The sequence below is a fragment of the Aythya marila genome (genome assembly GCF_965140915.1).
Source record: "Aythya marila genome assembly, chromosome: 4".
NCBI classification, from domain to species: Eukaryota; Metazoa; Chordata; class Aves; order Anseriformes; family Anatidae; genus Aythya; species Aythya marila.
Window position 1 is genome coordinate 34,040,617 of NC_139045.1, and position 24,243 is coordinate 34,064,859.

Genomic DNA, 24,243 nt, shown 5'->3' on the forward strand with positions numbered 1-24,243 from the left:
GAGTCAGGTCTCTTCCAACTACATTAAGAAAGTTAGAAAGGGAAATAAAACTTGCTATGCTGGTTTGTTCTGGGCACTCTCTTAAATAGTTACTGCAAAGTTCTGCATGAAACTAAGTCTGTGGTACAAGACCACCACTTAATTGCATTTTTTTGATAGCACGTTACACAAACTTTTTATTGTCAAGAATCCTTGCACCTGCCTTCTGTTTGCTGAATCGTCACCAGGAAAGAATAGTAGAGGATCAGCAGTGTTAAGAAAAAATTCCCATATGCTTAGAAGCAGATGTATCTGTCATATGCTGTTCTAGAAATATAAAATGCTATCACTACTTAAAAACAAAACGAAACGTATATTCTGACCTCAAGCTGGGACACTGCTTTCTCTCAGGTATCTGCAGAGAATGGGAGTCTATGTTGCGTACAGTAACATAAGATAGAAAGTAGTGAAAAATACCCTTTCATTTCAAAGACTTTTGTTAGGTAAAACATGCCATACTGTAAGGTGTCAATGCTTTAAATGTAACGTCAATAAGATGAAGTTTTATTTGGTGCTTACCTGTGGTTACTGGAAGTGCAGATGACGGCATGCTGCTGAATTCTCACGTAGGAAACGATGCCCGAGGCACAGCCAGCCCAATAGGTGAAACTCCAGTGAAGATTTCCACTTAAACATATTTAGCTCTGGTGCATTTACAGCCCACACAAGCCCTCTGTCAGCAGTGGATGGAATTTTCTCATGAAATTGCAAACCAGGTAAGAATGGTGAAATGGGTTAAGAGAAGAAATGAAGGAACAGAGCACTGAGAAAAGCAAAATTCTCCCCAAGTCTTTTCTATGATGCAATTACAGCGGCTCGGCTAGCAAGAGCTATAACCAATGTAGCAGAAACACCTATTTTCATTATAGGCCAGATAAATGAGTCCTGAGATGCTTCTCTCAATCCCACTGAAGGGCTGGGCATCAGAAGGAAACCTGCCATGAAGATCAGGGAGAACATGGGCTAACAACACCCAGCAGTCTGAAAACCCCAGGGAGAACAGCAAAGTGAAAATGCTGCCCGGCCAAAGAGCAGAGCTGAGTGCTGTCCAGTGAGTAACACAAATTCCTGGTCATCCCAACTAGGCTGGAGACTCAGCTTTTTCATTAATTATTTGGCAAACACACATTAGACCTTAATCCCTGGGCAGAGGGGTTCAATCTCTGTTCCCACAGAGAAACATCCCACAAAGAAAACATCACTTTGCATAAAACATACAAACAGCTTACTCCTAAATCACTCTCTGCAATTTGCAGCCTGCACCAGGCATTTGCTACAGGGAGTCTCAGCTTTTGAAAACTGAGCCCTACATGCCTCTACGTACAGCAACAGGCACAGAGCAAGAGTGGGGGAACCCTGCCCAGGGATTAAGCTGAAACTGTACCCACAGTTGTGACACGAGAGCAGTTCCCTGCGAAGAGGACAGGGACAGCCCAGAACCACTGAGCATGACCACTCCTGCTGCCGGGCTAAGAGAAAAGCCCTTCAGCTGGCTTTCTCCACAGCTGATTTCCTGTCCTCCATCCTGCTTCAAGTTAACTCTGTTCTTCCCAAACCATGTTAACTCTGTTCTTCTGCCAAACCATGGAAAAGAAAGACAAGAGGCATGCCCTAAAGCCCATGTTTAGGAAATAAAACAATCTCAAAGGACTGTAAAAGGGGCCTGACTTTCTTAATATGATTTTTATTTCTTAGCATCTTAAATCTCTACTTCCAAACAGTCAGTGCGAGGGCACCATTTGCAGAGCTATTCAACAGTGAGAAGGATGCCTGAGATGTGCCATGGCTGCTCAGCTGCACAAATCTGTACTCAGCCTTGGTATGACCAGGGCGAAGTGCAAAACCGTATGCTGGGTAGCAGTGACCACAGCTAAATTCCTAAGAGGCAGTGTGGTTAACCTGAAAGTCAGATCAGATCTGGCTCAGCACCACTGCTTTTGGACAAAGTCTGGGACATGAGAAAGTTTGAAATAGTATTTACCTTTGCTCAGTGTGTCGTTTCTCAGTAGAGAAGTTTCCTTCTTCAGGTTCTGCATGGCTCCAGAAGTAACAGGAATCTCAAAACATCTCACCTAAAGGCAAATAGGGTCACAGGGCTGGACTGAAGAGACACTGAGCATGTCTTTTATTCCTTCTCTATATATCTGCCTTTTTTAACCACCTCAGTTAAAAGAAAAAAAAAACGCAGTAAGAACAGAACTAGAGCTGAGAAATACATTGAGTATTTTGGAAGACAGCAACCAGAACAAGAGCTAACATGCACTGCATGTTTAAAACAGCAGCAAAACAAATGGAAGTGACTTATAAAGCCTCTGAGCTTCAAGTTATCACTACTTCGCTAGCTGATGAGCCAGCATACCTAGCTGCCACACCTACTAGCCTAATAACGAGGATTTACACTCTCCCTGTTCTGTCAAACGTTTCTAACTAGTAGCAATGAAAACTGAATCTGGCCACACAGGCAACATCCTGCTTTCAGAATGACTCTGTTAAGGTCACAAATGAGTTCATGCAAGTCCCAGGCGACATGATAACCAGCCAAAACAGCACTTTGCCATGTGAACAAATCTGAGCAAGGAAACCTGCAGTCTCTTGCTGCATGTACTGCTGTAACTATTTCCTTAATACTGTGTCAAGAAGCAAATTATAGAACTGGATCTCCTTTACAGAAGTCATCTTCCGTGCTTGGGTCACTCAGCCACTGTGCCAAGACAAGAATTGCCTGTGGCAGAGAGTCACTGCTTGCATACAAGGAGAATTCACAAAATGAAACTCCTCCAAGCTATGAGGTTTAGTGCTGGAGAGCAGTACTGCCTTGGCCCACCATTGCTCCATCTGGAAATGATTTGTGCATACTCCAACGGTCTATACAGTCTGGGCAAAGGAACAAAATATTGGTATGAAGTTAAATCTTAGGGGGAAAAAAACACCCCAACCTTAAGGCAGCATTAGCCATTAACTGATTTACTAATCACATTAGTTAGAAAAACTTGCAAGTGAAGTGAGTATCTGCTGTAAATGACTCAAAATCCATGGAGTCCAATCTAACAAATATCTGAGCCTGTACTAACTTGCCACCCTGTCAGATTTCCCTGCATCCACTCCTCTGCCTCCCAGAGGGTCTTACTTGAAGGAGAGTAAAATACAAAGATTAATGACAAACTGCACGTAGCTTTTTTATCACAGGGCACAGATTTATACACCACAAGATTTCTGGAAGCTTTTTCTGTGATCACAGATAACTCTTTTACTACTCAGATAGTTCTACAAATACCGAGGCAGCTTCTTGAGGACTCTGATACTGTGAAGTCTCATTAAGACCTTACAATCTACAATTACGGGGGAGGAAGAAAGGGAAGCTCAAGGAGGAGCCAGACAGATAGACAGCAGATAAAATGCACGATGCCTCCAGGATGCACAAGGATCACAGCCAGAGATTCTCTTTTCCTTTTGGCTTATGCTTGCAGTTGCCTATTTTGAATGACGAAAGATCCCCATCCATTTTAGAGCCTGTTTGTGACTGACTGCAAAGAGCTGCCAATAATTATTTCATGTCATAACTTACTGAAACAGAGCAAAATATTCTCCAACTAAGGAATGACTGAGGTCAAATAGCAAATGACATTTTATTTCATTTACAGTGATATTTTTGAGTAGCAAAGGAACCATGACATATAGGAGCCTGTAATAAAGGTTCTTGTGTCTTACCTTTATAAAATAAATGAAGTCACACACATAACATAAATGAACGTATTCTTTGAAGACATCTGAAAAATGTCATGTCTTGATACCTATCATTTTACTTACCAATATGTCTGTTCCATATTGTCTGTTCCACTTTGAAATATAATTTAAGTGTCAGCACTATAGCTTTTTTATCCAACAGTGTTTTCCAATCTCAAATAACATTCTGTTAAAAAGGCTGGATATAGATGCATAATCTCCAGGACACTAAGGTTTTAAAAATCATCTTCAACTGATAGCTGAGTTACAGATCAACCAAATATTTGACTTAAAATGCTAGAAAATGCTAGTTGTCTTGCAAACAAACATACCGCTATGGTTCTTTACAATTGAAAAAAAAACGAAAACATTAAAAAATTAAATTATCCCTCCATCCAACTGTCCTGTCCCCACCCATTCCAACCCTTAAAGAATCTTTTGTTTCTAATTCATATTTGGCAACACTTAATGTCTTTATACAGATTGGGATCTTCAACCCATAATCAGGCTCTTCGTTGATTAAAAGCAGTCACAAAAGTAGAGAGAAGTGACTATAACAAAAATCCATGGATACCATGTACACCTTCTTGGCGTTCAATGCATAAAGCTATAAAAACTGAACATAATTTTGTGGAATAAGTCCTCTTTTGCCATTTAGAGTGCCTTCTAGCCATCCTGGTTCTCTGGAAAATTGCACTGTAAAAGAAAAGGAAAAGAATTACTGTATCTTTTTATGCTTGGAATAGTACTCTCACATTTAGCTCCATGACACCGTGCAATGCATCCATAAAAACAACCAGTCTCCTGCAATCACCAGGTTGACAATCTGGCTAGGAAAAATGATGAGGATGGTTAACTTAAATACTTGTAGGATCTTCTGCTTTTAGGTACAGGAGATTACATTAAGGAAACAATTAGCTACTGGAACTTGGAAAGAACAGGTTTATAAAACAAAATCTAGAAGCTTTGGGGGAGAAATCACTCCTATCAAACAGTTGGAAACAATTTCTGAATCTGGGAGCAATGCAAGACCAAAAATCTGTCTTGGGCAGAAGTGGTGGAAGCCCAGAAACACAGGAAAGAGTCAGATCTCACTTCAGGTACCATTTCTCCACAGAGTAAGGGCTTCTATTGGAAAAGACCAATGAACAAAATCTAAATCATTCTTCTGGTTATATTGTCTCTCTGAAATGCAAACACATCCCTGCTATTCACAAAACATGAAGGAAAGGCTTGAAAAGGCAAGATAAGCCTTGCCTCTTATTGCCATCCTAAGTATTTGCTACTGCGGGTACGAACGTTAATGCAACAATATCCATGAACATAAATAAGAGAAGTTACAGCTCAGTCTCTAAATGATCCAGAAGTACTTCTGTGAGCAACAGACCCAAGTCTGGTTACCCATGTATTTCTGACCTCATTTGACAGGAAGATAAAAAAGAAGCATTATCCTCTTTTTTTTTTTTTTTCCTTTTTTTTTTTTTTTTCTTTTTTTCTTTTTTTTTTTTTTTTTGAAAATAGACTAAAAAGTTCTCAAATCCCCCTATCAAATTTCTTATAAGAACACAGCACAGGTATCTACTTACCTACACAATTGTAAGATCCCACACCTTTAGTGACCTACGATGTTCTCTACCATATTAATTTATCCTCACAGTGCTTCTGAGACAGACATTGTTTAGGGAAATGATCAGAGAAATGCTGCAATATGCTGCCAGCCATGTCAGTGCTTTATTTAAAACACATTAACACTTTGGCAAAAGATATTTGTAGCCTTCTAGAAATCAGGGAAGTAACAGTTAAAAGAGAGCAACACGTTAAGTCTCACTTTCAAAAACATTAAAAGTTTCTAAATTTGACCACCTAAAAGATGTTTTCCCTTATTTTTTCCCTGCGTCCTATCACTGCCAGGCTGTGAAGCTAGAAGCTGTGCTCAGAAACCACAGCCTAAACAACAGCTATCTCTGCAAGGGACTTAAACATTCAGAAGAGAAAACTGCTATCAAATGATACCGAACAAAAGTCTGAGCACATATTTATAATGAATGTGCTTGATAGAAAGATTCCCAAGGAAAAAGCACATTGAAAATTACCTTTTAGGATCTCTGCACACACAGTGACTTACAGTAACTTACAATACTATTAGTAATTAGCAGGCCCTCCTCTCCCTTTGTCATTTTTATTCCATGATTACAGAGTACACACGCATTTAGAGCTGCAGTGCTGACACCACCACAAACCTCCCTCCAGAAGCTCTAATTCCACCCTAGCGAGCAAAGACGCCAGCAGCTCCAGTGGCAGCCCAGCCTCTCCCTAAAGTATCCCTTGCCTGCAGAGCACATCTGTTTTACAGGAAAGAAACTCCCAAAAATGGCAGATTAGAAAGAAAATCAACCAGAAGAACTGCAACTAATTTCTGCTTGTCCTTTGGAGCTCAACCCAAAATATGCTTGAGCCAATTTACATTAACGAGAGGATAAACATTACTGGCATGTTAGTGTCTATGAACCAAAGCCTGTTAAAAGCAAGGGTAGCCCTCATCTGAAGAGATCACACTGGACAGGACCCTAAAATTCACCCAGAGGAGAAAATGATCAAACTATACAGAATCACTTGGCTTGACACAGCAGCAAATTTCAGAAGTATTTTCTAAACAAGTTTGCTAATCTAATAGTGAACTCCTCATACTGTAGCACATCCAGATACTCAGCGTAATGGCTGAGTAACTGGACTTGAGCAACAAATCCCACTGTCACCCTAGAAGGCCAGACAGATGGTAGAGCTGAGCTCTGTGCTTGCAAAACTAAACACTACACTTCACTTTACACACAGCTCAGGGCCTCACGACTTTCTTAGTACAAGTGTCTCGTACACTCTCTGAAGACAGAAGAAAGGACTACCACACGGATTACACCTAATATCACCATTTCTAGAGAAAAGCCTTTTTAAAAAAATGCACCCAGAAGTAATTCTTAATATTCAGCAGCTGCAGCAATTTCAAGTTGGGTAAGACTTGTGCCTCCTTTCAAATCACCTCGCACATTAAGATACCCGTGTACATCGTTGACTTCTGTGGCCAAAAGATATTAATGAGGAAGCTAACCAAATGTGAAGCTATTTTAAATTCCAATGATCCTGTTTTTCTTTATCAATTCTAAAGTATAGTGTACAAAAGCACTTGTTTAAGAAAAAAAGAAACCTTTACCAGACAAAAGGCATTCCACTATCGCGCACAGCTCCTCTTAAGCGGAGGACAGAGGCTATTTCTGAAAAATAGCCTGCTCAAGAGAAGTGCCCCCTTTCTGTCATTTCTTCTCTATCAACAACGATTACAGTTCTTAGCACTTTCTCAGGCTTGCCTCATTTAAAAATACCTTGCTGCAGAAACAACACATTTGGCCTTAAAACTGTGATTCATTAGTAGACCAAACATCCTATAGGACTAAGTCATATGTTGGCTAGAGGAAAGGCTTCTACAAGAAAAGAAAGGGAAAGGAAGGGAAGGGAAAACATTTGTAGTGTAAGAGATAGGGAGCAAAGAGCTGAGAATTACATATGGCACAGCAAGGTGTAACGAGGGCATAAGACTGCACAACAAGAGCAATCAAAGAACAACCATCAAAGCTCAGAACTGTGGAAGTAGCAGCAGACTTAAGAGCCCTGGGTGGGATGACAGCTTCCTCAGTACCTGCTGCAAGGCCATTTGAGCAGCCCAGTCTCGCTCTAGCGGAAGCAAACTGTACACCAGTAGGACGTCTGACTGTTAGTGTGACTGCAAGTGCTACCCAGCAATTACCCCAAATGCAGGGGGACAAACAAAATCAACAGACTTTCAACTTGCAGTGATCTCTAAGTAAGGCTTCTCTGATTTCATCTCATCAAGAAACACGGAAAGATTAGCTTGGCCTTCACAGCATTCCTTCTTACTTTTCTGTATTCTCCACAGGAACTAGCTTCGATATTGCCCATGTTAGATTATCTAACTGTGAATAGATAACATTTGCAAGCAGCTCTTCCCAGAGACACAGTGCTGACGGACTTCCCTACAGCAGACACTGTTCTGCTTTGGCAACTCAGAAGTTTCCTGGGTCCCCAAAACAAAGGAAACCAAGACTCATTTCCACAGCGGAAATGCTAGGTGCCACTAATTTCAGCAGGACTGAATCAGGCACTGAAAAACCTGTTTCCTTTGTGGAAACTAGCTGTGTTGGGAGGAAGAGGAAAAGAGGAAGGAAATCTAACATGCATGATGCCTGGCACAAGAGGGCCTCCCTTTCTGATGGACTACTTTACCAAAAATGTAATGACTCCACAAGCTTCATTTTGTAGGCAACAAAAATCTCACTGCTAAAACCACTGCAACACCAAAGTACACCACTATAGAACTCAATCCTCTTGGCCATTTTTTCACCAGGAGATTAAACTAAAGACCTGAGACTTGGGACTTAGTCGTGAGCTGCCTCCCATCCCATCTGTCAGCTGAGCGTCTCTGACAGTCCTGCACACACACCAGCTACGAGGTAATACACATCTGTTTAAACACCTCCCATTTCAACACTCAGCTCGCCATTAACATTTATCTTCTGGGGACCACTGCTTCCACAACACTGTTGCCAGGAGGAACTCTTCCCTTCTCTGTATCAGGCAAAGTCAGACTGTAAAAGGTCAAACTGCCTTCAGTGGCTTTTCAAAACTTCTAGCAGTCAGCAGGAATTTGGCAGTACTTATCTGGTACATTTTACTGGTGAAGCTGCAGTTTTAACTTTCAGCAGTAGTTCGAGGTGACTTATCTCTCAGTGGTATGGAGGGATCTGAAAAGGAGAACATCTGTCCACAGCCTGAACACTCAGTTTCTCTGGGTGTAAAATGGAGACAGTTAATGCACATGAATGCTCCTAAGTGCTTTGAAATCCATAGATGAAAGGAGTACAAAGAAGTGGCTTTATTCTCATTTTTATTTCAACAAAATAATTATTTGCACATTCAGTGCAATATAGCATTTTGGGAGTAGTACTTTTCTTTGATGTAAATCCTTCATTTGTCAATACCACAAAGAAAGTCCAGAAGCCACCGCGTGAATAAAAGAGAAGAGTGTGCCTTGGAGTCGAAACCGGGCAGATTAACTAAGGGTGGCACTTAAGTACAGTAGGAAGGATAGAGGGGGATAATAATGGCTGCGTGAACACTGATTTTGTGTTCCTACTGCGCTTGGTAGTGACAATGGGTGTCACACCTTTGTTAAGGAAAATTACTGTAACAAAAAACTTTCCTGGTTTTCCCCACATTCTCTCTCCCCTAAAATGTTATTTTAAAAATTGTGAAAAGCTTTGATGAGAGCTATCTTGACAAGTTTTTGTAGAACTGCTAGCGATACTGACAAGGAATTTTGTTGTGTAAACAGCACTTACCCTATCTAAAACACTTCTCCCCAGTGAAATTCCCATTTCTAAGCAGTCTCTTTTAAGAACCAGAAATAACACTTGGCTGCAAGGCTGGCAAAGTTTCAATGCCAGGCAGTCTGATTATTCTTTTCATGATCATTGGGAATAACTGCTTGAACCAAATATAAATATACATACGACTGGCGTATGTCTCTCAGTCTCAGATCGTACTCCGCTTCTTCCCATATGTGCCCTTTTCCAGTTGCAAAGTCTTCAAGCTTTGCCTCTAACCACCTGAATTATAGTGTTATGTGCTATCAGTAATATAGACTGTAGCAACTGGGAAATAAAGATATTGGCACGGCCTAAGGTAAATTGAATTGAAGATGGAGGGGAAAAAAAGCAGTGGATATTGTTCAGATTACATTATTCATTTTCTTACACAATTCAATTAAATAGAAAAGTTTTCTTTTTTCTTTTTTTTTCTTACCAAATGGTGCCTTTGCATTTATATTTTGTAGCACTTTAATAACAAGACTGAGATTTGGGTTAGCACAATGTGCATGCAATAAAGAAAACACCACAATATGCAAATATTCGGATTCTGTACAAATTCCTATGAGGTGAAGTAAAGCTCAATATAAAATATTACTAAATCTAACCTTGTCAGCCTGCAAAACCAGTATTTTTCCCCCACTTAGATAAAGGAAATGGAGGCAGGAGTAAAGGTTAAACTCTTCCCTGCTTGCACCAATAGTACATTTAGTAGCTATGACAGGCACAAGACTGTACCTCACTAAATACCATTATCCTGTCTCAGGCTAGAGCAGCCAGAAAGATTCATCCAGGATAATAACAGAGAGAGAACTACTGCAATCAACATCCACAGACCAAGAGAGACAAAGCAGAAGAATTGGAAAAGGAAGTGAAAAAGTGCAAGAAACAAAGCAGAGCAGAGTGAAGAGAAAGGAAAAAACTCAACATACAAACAGTAAGAGATGAAAGAGACAGGATTAGAAAAGTGAGACAGGCGGGGTGGAGAGAGATGGATAAAATCTTCACTAATGGAAGCAGCACTTTTTAGTAGACATTAATTTAACAGTTACTTTAATGGTTGATACTAGCTGTATGTCAACTTGATTGATGCGTTGTCACTTTGATAGTTAAGGTTATTGGTAGAGCTGCAGAATTGATGTATTATTACTTTAATTCTTCATTTGGGGGCTTTATTAGGGCATATGGGAATTTAAATTGAGTAACTGAAGAACCTGAATTGATTCACTGGAATTTGATTCTAGCATAGACACAAGGGTGTCTAATGCAAAAAGAAAAGGCCCATGTGAAGGCACTTCAGTGGTTTCAAATATGGAGACTGGTCTGCACTTTTAATGGAAACACCTTTTCATAGTGACAGAGCCTATCCATAATAACCTACTACAAATTGTTATGGAATGAATATTTAGTTATTACATATGTCCAATTACTGCCTTTATTGCTTGCAGGCTCTCCTCCTTTTGTCTGCCAATCCACAACCCACCCTATGCTGGAAGTGCTGTGGGGCAAGGACATCACCTCTAAAATAAGCAGGAATCAGCAGAATAAATCAAAATAAATGTATTTAAGGAACCATGATCTTCCCCATTGAAGTCTACAATTAGGATTTTAAAATGCAGTCCAACCTTATTTTACTTGAGCTTCCAACCTTATTTGTAAAGATGGTGTGGAAAAATAGAGTTGAAAAATCTCTCCATGTGCTGCCAAAGAGACGAATTCAGTACTTGTTCTTGGACAATCTGAGACTCTAGTTGAAAAGCTGTAAAGGTTGCAATGTACCAAAAACACGGTAGCTTTGCTATAACATCTAGCGATCTCTTTACACAAAAAAGAATCTCAACATTGCTGTCACACAAACACATGACACAGAAGCAACTGCTTCTTGCAAGACTTTTTTCTCCAATGCCAGCACAACAGGTGTACAACCCTTAATGTCCTCCATTAGAAATGCCTGTCTTTTACACACCAGATCTTTTCCTCTATGCACCAAATTTTTTTCCTGTACACAAATTTTACGTCTGCTGAAGATCCCTATCAGTCATGTTTTAAAAAACTTAAATTAAAATAACTGCTGTAAGAGACTTTAAAAAGAGCAATCATTTAGCTAATTCATTTTAAAAAGATTTCCCACCTAACTTGATTCAGACGTGATCTGCCTGCAAGGCAGTTATCTAATAGGAAACACCAAGTACGATTTTCTAAAGTGGGTAGGGAGGAACTTCGTGGAACCTCAGACCACTTTATACTGAAAAAAAAAAAGTGAACTCTGGACTAGGCTTACTTTTTATTTATTTGGGAGAAGACAGAGGACAGGAATGTCCTTATGATCTGTCTGCTTTAAATTACGGTTCACAAAGAAGGGGAAGGAGATGTCTATGTTTGTGCCATTTTGTTGTTGTTATAAATACTGAAAAAAGAAGGTTCTGCTGAGCTTTGCTCATTTGTTTCTGCTTGTTAGAAAAAACAGAAACATTCTGTTGGGGTTGTAGGGTAGGAAGAGAAATTTCACATAGACACTTCTGATCCAGTACTAACAGAGTTAACAGGATGCATTTAGTTAGCCTTTTAATGCCTGCAGGTTGATCTTTTCCAGCTGTTTCTGACTTATACTTTTTTTCTTGCTGGATATAAACTGGGAATTTGGGCTACTCCTCCTTACTGGATATCCAAACAAAGATTCTCACATGTGGTATCTGAACAACTGGGCAGTGCATACCCAAAGTGTGTTTGGTCATGCAGAATTAAATACCACTTTACCTCTGGAAAGAACATATCAGATTTCGGACCTAGTAGCAAGCTGGCAATGGATGAGAAGAAAACTGGCATCACTGCAGAATTTCCAGATTCTTTAGAGGCAAGTATGCCCCTTACTACACCCCCTTCTGCCTCTAGACAGGCTGAAAGGCTAAAATACTAGTCTCAGTACTCACGAGGATCTTAAGAACGCAATTCACAAATGACTTTGAAACCCTCAGTCTGCACAAAACTTGGATGAGGATTTGGCTGAACTTAAAAGTCTTTTGTTTTTCAGTACAAATGCAACTTATCGAGGCCTTGTAACAAACAACAGTCTTACACTGCTCCTGCTATGAATTAATTTCTGCTTAGAATCATTATTAAATTGCATTCCAGTAACAAGAATTGCTGAATTTGTCCAGGCCCTGTTGATCCATTCCATGCTATCTCTTTCTTATGCAATGGTATGAAGAAACTAAGCTCCAGTATCTTCTTCTGTATCTTCAGAATTTGTATTACAGCAGTCACTGGCATAAGGTTTTAAAACTAAAACCATTCCTTGTCAGTTCAAAGCCCCTGTGCAGATGCTGGAGAGTAGAGCTATGGAAGCTAACTGAGGAATTTCAACATAGTCTTGAGCTCAGGAATCACTTTTCTGGATGTTCATATGCAATACTACATTTGCCTCCACAAAAATTTTTAAACATAGACCTTCATTCTGCAAATTCATTCCTTCTACAAGTACAAACATACATTAGAAGACTAAACATGCCCTTTTCTCTGCAATGATCACCTGATTTACCTGCTTGAAAATCCTTAAGTGGATTTTTTTTTTTCTTTAAATGAAAGCCTTGGTATCTTACAAAGATAGTCCACGTTGAAAAACACAGTTCCATAGGCCAAGATGTCCATTTCTGCATTGCTGAGCAACTTTTTTTTTTCCTACTGCAACACACATTTAAACACTGCTGAAATATTAAACCAACTGAAAGAGTCTGCTCACCTGAAGCAAATGCATTACCTCATACTGCTTTAATTTACATTTACATGTACCAGAAATCTTCTGCGTCACTGTTTGCCATCATCAACATGGGCAGAACAGCAGTTATGCCTGTATTTTTATCCAAAGCAATTTAAACAGTTTTGTCAGTTTGTTTTTCATTGCTTTATATTCACTCAATAAGTACTTACCATCTTCAAAAATCGCTCCTATCTGAAATGATAATTCAGAGCTATGTTCTGCTTCGCATGGATAAACTGCTCTTGCTTTTCGGTGGGCAACACTGAAAAATGAAATTAAGAAATACAGTTACTTTGGGCTATTAATGACAACACCCCCCTTTCTCAACCATTCTCTCTCCATTCTCATTAGATGACTAAAACTTTAAACTCAGTCTCACATGCATCATCGCAGGCTTCTAATTCATACACACAAATGCCAAAGCTGAAGCTTCACAGCTTACTGCTGGCATTTCTGAATATCATACTTCCAGTTTTATGCACTTATTTTTATGATAGCTAAACGTGACTTTCGACTACAGCTAAAATATTGCCAAGTGCTAATCAGCAGTGAAATCAATAGTAGGCAAAGCACACTATACTTAATTTATAGACTAATCATTATACCTTCCAAAATGTTTCTTCATGGTCTTTGCAATTCAGCTTTTCACTAATACTGTACAGAAATCTTTACTGAACTTATTTTATTTTTACTTTTTTACAATACATTGTTAGACCACTGAGCATGCTATTTTGTCCTCATCATAATAAGGTTTATAAAACTTCAGATAGTCTTTTAGAGGTGTTACTAGGATGCTCAATAATTAACCATTAATATGAATTTCTCCAAAATACTCATTCCTCCAAGTACCATAGCAGAGAACTTTGAATACGTAAGTATTTTTGGCATATCTTATTTAATCACGCCTTTGCAAAACTGACAGTTTGTTGCTGCCCTATGCTTTGTTTAGACAAAGCACCCACACCAATAACTCATCTTTTGTTGAGCCCTGGCAACAACAAAATAAAACACTGGGAAAGATTTTCCCTGCCCCAAGAAACTTACAGTCAAATAGACAATGCAGTTCTGGTACAGAATGTCAACAGTGAGGAAAAATTGAATTTTGTTACAAAGTGTTGGAAAGAATTCATAAATATACACAGCTACTTTATTTTGAAAAGCAAATTTATTGAACTTGTAGGAATAAAGCTAAGACCTTCGAAGGAAGAAGTGAAAACACTTCAAAAGGTGGACAACAGGGAAGGAAGGAAAAACAGGACAGAATAAAAGCAGGCCAAAAGAGTGAACGAAAAGAATGAAACCACAGATAAAGATAAAGATATGAGAAAGTATTTCAAAGTCAAGAAGTCTAGGATGAGAAACTTAAATTTGACATGGGTAGTTAGGGAAAAAACAGATCTGTATTTTAAAAGACACTATAAGCAATATAGTAAGCTGAAGAATCATTGCCGTAGAGAGGGACCTAATCAATCACCTCCATCGAAGTCTGTTTGCATTGACCAACAAGTCACTGGCTCAATCTAGGTGCCGTCTACAAGAAGGTGCTTAAAGGAAAAATAATACAAAGTAGTCCATTATTTTATTCTGTAGACATTGCAAAGGCTGCATTTCCTGATTTGAGATAACCACTTACTGCGGAAGACATAAATTAGCCATTTGTAAAAAAAAAAAAAAGAATACAGAAAAAAGGAAGCAATTAAATAACCAGCAAACATTGAAGAGTGCGTCGTACCTTTCCACTGCTCTGTCACTCCCAGTGGCAGGATTAGGGAAGGAGAAAGCAGATGGTGTAGTGTTTGTGGCAGCTGGGTTAGTGCTTGGAGTGTTCATCCACGAGACCATCGATGGGCGGCTTTGACCAGAACTAAGGGGAAATTATTTCAAGGCAGAATAAATGAGGTGAATAAAACTCCTTTTCATACTAAAAATGTTTGAATCTTTATAACTAGACTAACTAGTTAGATCCTCAAACTCAAAACCAGTAACAAGGCTGAGGTGATTTTCCAGACATGGTCATCGAGTTTCTGCATTTCCTCCTTGAAAGCGTTTTTCCTATATGCCCTACATCCTAAGCAAGGACAAATTACCTGAGATGTATGACATAACCAATAACAAGGCAAAATTCCACATTCCTTATCTAATAAAGACAGATACAATGAAACTGCATATAGCAGGCTATTATTTGAGCTGCCACTTTGTCTTTACAAGTTTTGATGAATCTATTTAAAAATCTTCTCAGCGCTGTACTAAGCCATGTGCAACTGGAAGATTTCAAAAGAGGCTGCAGCTGTTACAACACTGGGATCACGATGCTGGCTCTGGAATGAGATCTTGTTCACATAACTGCACAGGTACTGCCTCAGTGACTGTCCTCGTGAGCACGCTGTTCAAAAACGTGTTAAATTAATGGCTGAATTTATAGTTGCTAAAAGAGAAGAATAAATAGCAGCTAAAGCAGCTAAACTTTTTTTTTATCACTGAAAAAAAATATACAAGGTACTTTCCAATATAAACGATGCTCCTAGTCCTACAACTTAAGAAACTAAAATGTTCCAACACTGGAAGGCTTTCTTCCTCTGTATGGGCAAAAAAAAACAAATTATCTAAAGACTTCATACCAACATATCTTTGGAGCTGGACTCCAAGCAGTTTCCAAGCAGAAACAGAATTAAAATGGTTCACACACATCTTCCACGCAGAAATCATCACTCAGAAGTATGGACTTCATGATACAGCATTTATCAGCTAGACTTATTCCAAGATTAACCTTTTAGATATAAATCTGCCAAGTACCACCAAAATCTGGGAAAACAGTCAAGAAGGATTTGATGGGGGTGTAAATGCACACCTAATCAAGGTGAATTGACCAGAAGCCAAAAAAAAAAAAAAAAGATCAGCAGTCACTCCACTTACAAATATAAGAATAAAAGAATGCAGGAAATTCAACTTATGTAGCAGATTTTCATCTTCTTACTCATTGGGATATTTAATTTCTAGAAGAAACGATCATTTTTTTTGGCTTGTATAGTGTTTTACAAACAAGCACAACTTTTACAGACTAATTCTGCTAGCCAATACAGCTCATTTTCATTCTAGCAATTACAAGGTTAAGCAGACATTTACTTTGATTATTAATTTTTAAATTTACTGCATCATAAAATGATGAATGGCACATTCTTTATTTAACAAGACAATAATTTTTAGTTTGGATCTGTGTCAGACTGCATTTGGATGAAAACTGGAATTCAAAGTATATGAAAACAGCATTCTGCAGTTAATTCCACTAATAAAAATGAAACTTAAATGTCCTGGCATCACAGTGAGAAGGGTTTATCAAAACATGTTCTGCTTTTAAAACTATCAGATTTACCAAATAAAGGAAGGAATCATAGGTAGTAAACTGAATGAAAAGCTGGACTGTACTTACTAGAAACATATTTCTTGCTTATGTTTGGGAAGAGGATGTCTATTCTGCTTAGCCATTCTTAAATCTTGCACTACACATTTATTTACATCTTTTAATAATTACGTTCTTTTGAAAACCAGCATCTACCTAATTTGGGGTTTTACTCTTACTTTAACATGTTGTTTTCTTTCCATTTTTATGTAATCATTGAAAAATATTCCCTAGGTAGAACAAAAACCTTCAACTGTAAGACTTCGTTTGAAGATAACAAACAAAAAGCAAACACCAGCATTTGTATTATTTGTTCCAAATACTGTGAATAAAAACACAATTTAATGATACTTCAAGGTTTATAAAATTTGCTAGAACGTAGACTATTTGTCCATCATTACGCATAAAATGTATATGTCTAAAATTAATTTTAGCTCATTAGAATAGGTGAACCTAAGACAAAAAGGGTTTTCAAAAAATGAATAGCAAAAAACATTTCCTACTTGCACAGACTAAATGATTGGAGTTAAAGCAATCCTGATATTTAAAGAAAGATCATTTCCCTTGTGCTTTTTCCCTTGTCTCTTCAATCCACTCCAAAATTGAGACTGGGTAAAGCTTGTTTCTGAAACTTGTAAAATTACAGAAAATAGAAAAAAAAATATTCCAAACGTAATGCCAAAGATTATTAAAGAGTCACCAATTCAAACTGATCACAAGTGAAGAATATTCTTCTATAACTCATACCTCAGATTTGGCATTGTTTGCCTTTCAACAAATGAATATGAAAACCTTCTATTTATTAGCTATTTCTTTGAAATGCACATCATATTTGTCTGTGCAACTTACATGATCAGCTCTAGGACAAGACATACTGGCCATGTTTTAGACACCAGATTAATGATTTCCAAATAACATTCAGAACCCCCTACCAAAGATACCCTCTGATCCAGGAAAGCAGCAGTCATTCGTAAGAATACTTAGAATATCACAGCTGGTTTCTCTTTGAAACAGGAAGGGAAGAAGGAAGGATCAGAGAATGTGTGCAAAGAAAGGAAAAGAGGATGAAATCAAGTGTTCAGATCCATGTCATGGCACATTTATTTTTTCAGGTTACGCAGACTCAAGAAGTACAGTAACCTATCAGCTAGCAAGACTACACTGTCCTTTGTCAGGCAGCATCATTTAAAAATGTGGAAAAACAGGCAGATTTTCTACTAAATCTGAGCAACTTCAACAGAGGAAAAACCCTCCAGAAGCGCAGGTACGTGAAGCCCTGGACTGCTCCCTCCCCCACTTTTTGATTAATTCACTTAATACATTTCAGCTGTAGCAAAAGCACTGCAGTATGGCTCCTCAATTCACCTGTCACTTTCAGATCATGGTTACAGATCTCTTGATCATGGTCTACGATCCAGCAGGGGAAAAAAACATTTTTCATCAGAAATAGTTTTACCATGTTGAGAAAAAGAAGAAAAAAAACCTCTAATGGCTTTAAATATTAAAGCACATTCTAGAATTTCAACTCTTTTTTTTTTATTTACTGTACTTGGCTATCTCAGGAACCACTTAATTTTATTATTAAAACAGAAGGTTTTACTCAATAGGAAAAATCGGTTCCAACATTGTGGTGTGTAAGCAACACCGAGTAGAACTTCTTTTTGTCTCCTTCAAAAGATTCTTGTAATAGCAAAGTTACCTTGCTGTGAAGGTTTGCAAGCCTTGTTTATCAAGATGATGATAAATTAGAAAGTACTGTGTATCTTATCATATAGCATCTCAACTTTGAGAAGGTATGTTGAAGAAATCCATTATCCTAAGGGCTAAAATGAAGGCAATGCATTTCCTGTGGGGAAATAAAAAAAAAAACCCTGACATAACCATCTCTCTCTGAGAAAAAATGCTATTGTTTGGCACGGTGAATGTTGGGAGAAGAGAGGAGGGGGAAATGGCCCTACTGAAAATAAGCTAGAGATTTTGTACTGATATTCAGAAACAAACTCCTGAAAACAAGATTTTATTGGATGTCTAGCTGGCTGGTTCCTAAGGTAACACAGCTAAAGAGCAGCCTCTTATCTTGAGAGCAAGGAAGAGACTCTGTGAAAAGAATCTACACTGCAACTCTTCAAGAAAAAATGTTTGTTTCACAGAAGGGTTTGGCAGCCCCATGGCTGTCATATCTCAGTGTCTGGCTGACATAAACTCAATGAAAGCGTTCTTAAAAGACTTGATTATAAAACGACAGGTATTGGCTATTTCTGATTCGATATGCAATCCAACACTCTCCATCACCAGACAACAGTATTCCTGCATGTTAAAACTCATATGCCTTGGTGAGAATGGGAAGTAGAAGAATGCATGGACAAAATTCTAGAAATTGCAACAGTGGCAGCAAAGCTGGAGACAAAGCAAAAGGACAGAATTTCCTGATCCATGACCACTCCAAAAAGAAACTCCACCCCCAAATGTAAAATATGTAACATGCGCTCGACACTCCTGATCCCACGTTTATACAGAGCACATCAGCCAACACTGAAATAGAGGCTTTGTTAAACTTGGCTTGTGAAGTCTCAGTAAAGCAGCCAACATATTAGCGAAATGATCTTTCACGCCAGTCTGGTAAATCTGAAGGTTACGTCTCTACAGCAGCTGTCCTAAACTGCAGCATTTTTAAATGATAATTCAGACAAAGCAAAAAATGAAGCATGTGCATATGTAAGCTTACAGCATACTGTCCCTTTTAGGATAATAATTAAAAAAAAAAAAACAAACTGGGGGCTGTGTTTCCTGGAATAAAGATAAATAAATAAATAAAATGGAAAAAGAAAAAAAAAAAGGAGGCAAAAAAAGGATACTTCAGCTCCTAGTGGTTGTGTCCACATCCCTCCCTGCTGTGAGCACACGTACTGCTTACCTGGCGCTCACCCAGGTGCTGCTGTCAAGCCTAACTGTCCACATCCAGCCCACAGGAAGACAAGGAGATGGCAAAACCTATTTTGTGTGACCCACATGACTAAGTTACATTATGCCTATTTCAATGGAGCTACAAAATCAGGGCTATTGCTCTGCTTGCATGACAAAAGGATACAAAAAGAAGTGCCTGCTTCACTTAAACCTGCTCTCAGTCTGCTGAGTCACTGAAGAGGTGGCGGCTGAACAAAACCAAACTGCAAAATAAGCACAATGAGTGAGGAGCACTGCCACATACCTGGACTGTGCCTTCTGCAGCTGTTACAGCACATCCCCTTACTAAAAAAAGACTACATCAGATATAAAAAGTTTTCAGCACATTGAAGGTGAAGTCACTTATCATTTTTATAAAATTGCAAATTCACAGCACTCCCAGAAAATACAAAAATAAGCTGTTTCAATTTCAAGGAGACAAGAGATGATGCAGTCTACAGGTGTAGATATAATAAGGCTGATGGGAATTCATCCAGCAGTCGAAGAAAATGAGTAACCATCTCGAAGACTTCTGTTACGTTCAGAACACCACTATTGCTGTCCTGTCCTCCCTTGCCATCTTATGGCTCTTTGAACATTTGTTTGTTCATTGGGAACTTGAATGGCCTGAGATTTCATGAAGAACTACCAGCTTTTTTCCGTGGTCTCAAAGGCCCTGGAACTACACAGGATGCTGCACAGCTCTCATCACCATTCTGAAAGCCTCTGGGGATATTAAAAACCCAGAAATGATGCCCATAGTGTATGTAGCACACATACACCACTGAGCTTTGTAACAGAATATAGTGTCAGGAGACCCACTAATGAAAAAAAAAACAAAACACTGGATTATTTCCTCTGCCACTGGTACCTTCACAAAAGTTACTTCTATTGGTGCTTCTATTTCTCCTCTGGGTTTTGAGTACCTTCAGTATTTGGACTGTATCTACAACTGTACCTACAACAGTTTGTAAGGTGGGATTCAGTTTGAGAACTCTAAGTCTGAGCCCAGAAATGTATCTGCTTTAACAAGCCATCCACTCCCCAGACATGCTCTCTGTGAGGAGGTTTGAGTGGCAGGACGCGTTCCATTCCTTACAGTTGCAAATTCACCAAGAGGAATTAGCAATAACGCATCCTCTGATCAGCCAGGGACTGAAGCAATTCTGAAAGAAGGAGCAAAGAGTGGATTTTGAGGTCTGTGCTCCCTAAGATAATTTGCAGCTGTAGGGTAGACATCAGACTGGGTGAAACTGATGGTTAATGGATAAAAGATGTTTGGAGGTTTGCTTTGTTAGAGTTTTTTTGTTTGAATCCAGTCAGAATAATATTATGCGCAACTCACAAAATACATCCATTCTGTATGAAAGGATTAAAATGTTACAATACTTGACCTACTTGTTAAACCCAAGGCACAACATGACAAATATCACTGTATTTGTACATTCTTCTTTACGTTGTTTGTTTTTTATACGTATTGGCCAATTTCTTAAGCAGGGAATACTGTCTATTTTCTCAAACAACAGAAGGAACAGATCAAAGAAAGCTTCTAAAGAATACCTACGGGAATAGACATATTTCGTTTAGAAGACACGGTTTACCTTCGGAACACCTGGCTATAATGGCAATCCGAATCAGAAGGAATGTACAAGGAACTGGAAACTCTGTTGTGTTTTGTTGGTTTTTTTTCTGTGTGTTTTTCCCCCCCCCCCCCCCCCCCCCCCCCCGGGCCAACTGTGGCTTTGAGGGGAAAAAATGAGCATTTTGAGAATGTACTGCTAGTGAAACTATACCAGTCCCAAAACAGTCTGCCAAAAAAAGCCTGAAACATGCTCTCCTTGCAAAAGCAGTAACAGCTGGAGCTCTGTCAGAGTAAAGTGGACTTTGACAGTGGTTCCAGTGGAACTTGAAGATAGACGGCTGAACAATGTTAATTCTGTAGCTCAAGGGCAAGTGCATGTGGCCACTTAAAGAAAGCAGAGAGGGAGACAGAAGGAATGTAATTGCTTCGGTTAATATCAGACTGAGACTGCCATTGCTGCTGTGCCTTAAAGGAAAAAATGCCCATACCAGTGGAGAGCACCACAAGGGTCAAATACTTCATAACTCACTATCATAACTACCAATTTTTGTCTGAGTCTTTAAACATAGCTTGTGCTAAGCATCCTTGGATGAAAGTGATTTTCAAACAATACACATTTCTGAGATGCTGCTCCATCAAACAGAAAAAGTAATTTGTCCCTCCTGAGCCAACTGAAGTTTGAATCCTGCGGCTACATGAACTACCCTGTAACTTTACTATTGACCGGAGGGGAGAGAAACACTATGTCCTACCACAGACTATATGTAAAAATAAAACATTTATTTTTAATATTTGGCTCTAGGAAGCGTGAAGGCAAAACTATCTTCAGGAAAAAGATAGACAAAAGTTTAGTGTGCAAGATGATAGAAGCGCAAAATTGGGTCTCCAATAAAAACCATTCTTGCTGTAGACAGTAGGAACCAACCATCACTGTACGCCCCTTCAGCAGTACATAACATCACAGGGCATGTGGCTGATCGACACAGGGCTTTCAAAGAAAATCTAGCATCAGGCAAACACACACAGACATGAAAACCAACAGCTGAGCGGGACTTCAACATGGCTCATGTGAAACATCATGGTTCAGTCACACTGCAAGCATGGTATATCTTTAAACACCGACTTGACAATTGAGCAGTCTGGGCTTTGTGAGACATTGCAGATCTGTGGTATAGCCCTTGCTCTCTCAGTTTCTTTCACCACTCTGGCTAAGCAGTCCCCTCCTAGTAAAAGCCAGGAGGTGAGCGTGTATTTATATTTGCTTTTAGTTGGTGCTCCCTTAACCATTTAACCATGCTAGAAGCTGTAGCTCCTTTCGCTTTTAAAGGTAGGACAAGGAAAGGGCGTGCATTACAAAAAAAAACTCTGCCAGAGAACATCATTGTGACAACAGCTATCATTCAGGGGAAGAAAAAAAAAAATAAGAAAAAAAAAAGGAAAAAAAAAAAAAGAAAAAAAAAAGTGCTCCTTCTTTCTTGAAAACAAATACCACAGAAAGCATTCTTGCTATCCATCCCGTTATTGCTGAGAGCAAACTACTGATATAAACCTACCTTGGAATATCTGACCTATCTGGACCCACAATGCAACATCCTTCCCCCAGGAAAAAGTGCAAGCAACTCTTCTACTGCAAAGAAGTCACCATCACCTTGTTGGATACATAACTCCATAGTGATTGATCTCTTACAAGTAACACCCATCAGCAGTAACTTGAGAAACCAGATCCTCTTGTATTTTCATCATCCCTAGGCTCAGTAATGGTATTTACTGTAGCTCAGTGAAAACCTGCAATACCATTTTAGAGAGGACACTGAGACGTTAAGAATTTCTTTTGTTCCAACTTGGCACAAAATGTTAAACATTCTGAAACCCTGCACAAACAGAAAGGATTGTTCACATAATTCAGGGATAGTCCAATTTATGACAACAGTCTAAGACCAACACGGAGTTCAACAGCCAATGCCTCATTTCCTGGAGCCATGAGAGCTACCACAGCTACACCATGCCAAGACAACCACCACCTTTGCCTGTCCACAGGACATCATTATGCACAGCAACTGCCAAAGATCACCATTTGTGCCGCTGACACCTGCCTCTTCCATTAACACAATGGAGTTGTTCTGGGTTTTGTTTTGTTTTGTTTTGTGAAGGCAAGGCCCTCTGAGTCATCAGAACTAGAAGGAGAAGAGAAGCCCAAATCAGTGTGAGAAAGTAAAGAAAGAATCTACCTTTCACTGACTACTCTCTGTCACTGTCCAGGCTTGTTGTGGAGGTAGCTCTTATGCAGACTTCTCAAACAGGTAAGCATTTTTGACAAATCATTTAGATGCACGTAACAAGACACTTCTTTTTCCTTCCAAACAGGACTGCTTCCAACTGAGCACAAAACTTCAAGTCATCAAAGTTTCCAAAACAGCTCTACAGTATAATTCTCCATGAAAACAAACAAATGCAATGTTCCTCCACAGACCTTAAGTTCCTGAATACTCTGGATAAAGCCAATACTTCCTTTGTTTATTCTATGTAGTGCCATTATCAATGTTTTGCTAAGCGTTATGTTCCCTCATTAGCTCTGCCTGCTTTCACAGACATTCTAGTTCTATGTCTTCCACAGCACTTGTTTCTCGCACAGCATCTCTTTTCATCAAATACAATTTATTTTTAATCCTACCCACTACCACTGGACTACAAGACAGGGAAAAAGTAATTTCAATCCTCTGAAGAAGCAACATATATGTAAATATCTATAAATCTGAAATTCTTTCAATACATACGATAAAATATTGTTATAGCTAATAAATACTCTAATTAACAGTTAATTATGTGTACATATGGAAATATAAACCTATTATATGTCTCTCTACATATTCTGATGTGTTCCATACATCTACACATATATTTTACATACTTGTTTAATCAACAGAACAGGCTACTCAAAATGCCATTATGGAAAATATCTGTAACAAATCTTTTCTCCAGACTTGCTTCTTCCATCTTCTTGGCACTGAAGGCTGGAAAACTTTGTCTTGATTTGTTGAAGTTTGTATGAATGGCAAAACAGAGAATTTAATTCAAGCTCAACTTCTGATTAAAAAATGTGTGTTCAGCTCCCTGTATCAGACCTGAGTATATATTACAGAGATAGCACTAACACGGTAATGTCTATTTTTGCTGAACTCAAGTAACTCAGTAACTGAGCATGTACAGTGCACTGAAAGAGAAATACTGCACTACATTTGAAAAGCAGGCAGTTAATTTGTTAACAACAAGAGATCAACAATGATAACATTCTTAGACAAAAGTACCTGGGCATACGCTCATTAAAATACATTTATCCAAAACCAAAATTTGGCCCTAAATCTTAATG

General features: G+C 38.8%; 1 protein-coding gene across 1 annotated transcript in view; it reads right to left on the minus strand.

Moving 5' to 3' along the window:
* Window positions 1-3,627: 3,627 nt before the first annotated feature.
* Window positions 3,628-24,243, minus strand: part of ARHGAP10 (Rho GTPase activating protein 10) — a 149,795-nt gene continuing 129,179 nt past the window's right edge. Inside the window, exons 21-23 of the mRNA XM_082759449.1 lie at window positions 14,687-14,818; window positions 13,125-13,216; window positions 3,628-4,458 (exon numbers count right to left, since the gene is read on the minus strand). Coding sequence (XP_082615575.1) covers window positions 4,370-4,458; window positions 13,125-13,216; window positions 14,687-14,818 — 313 coding nt within the window. The 3' untranslated portion in view covers window positions 3,628-4,369. The remainder of the gene's footprint in view (window positions 4,459-13,124; window positions 13,217-14,686; window positions 14,819-24,243) is intronic.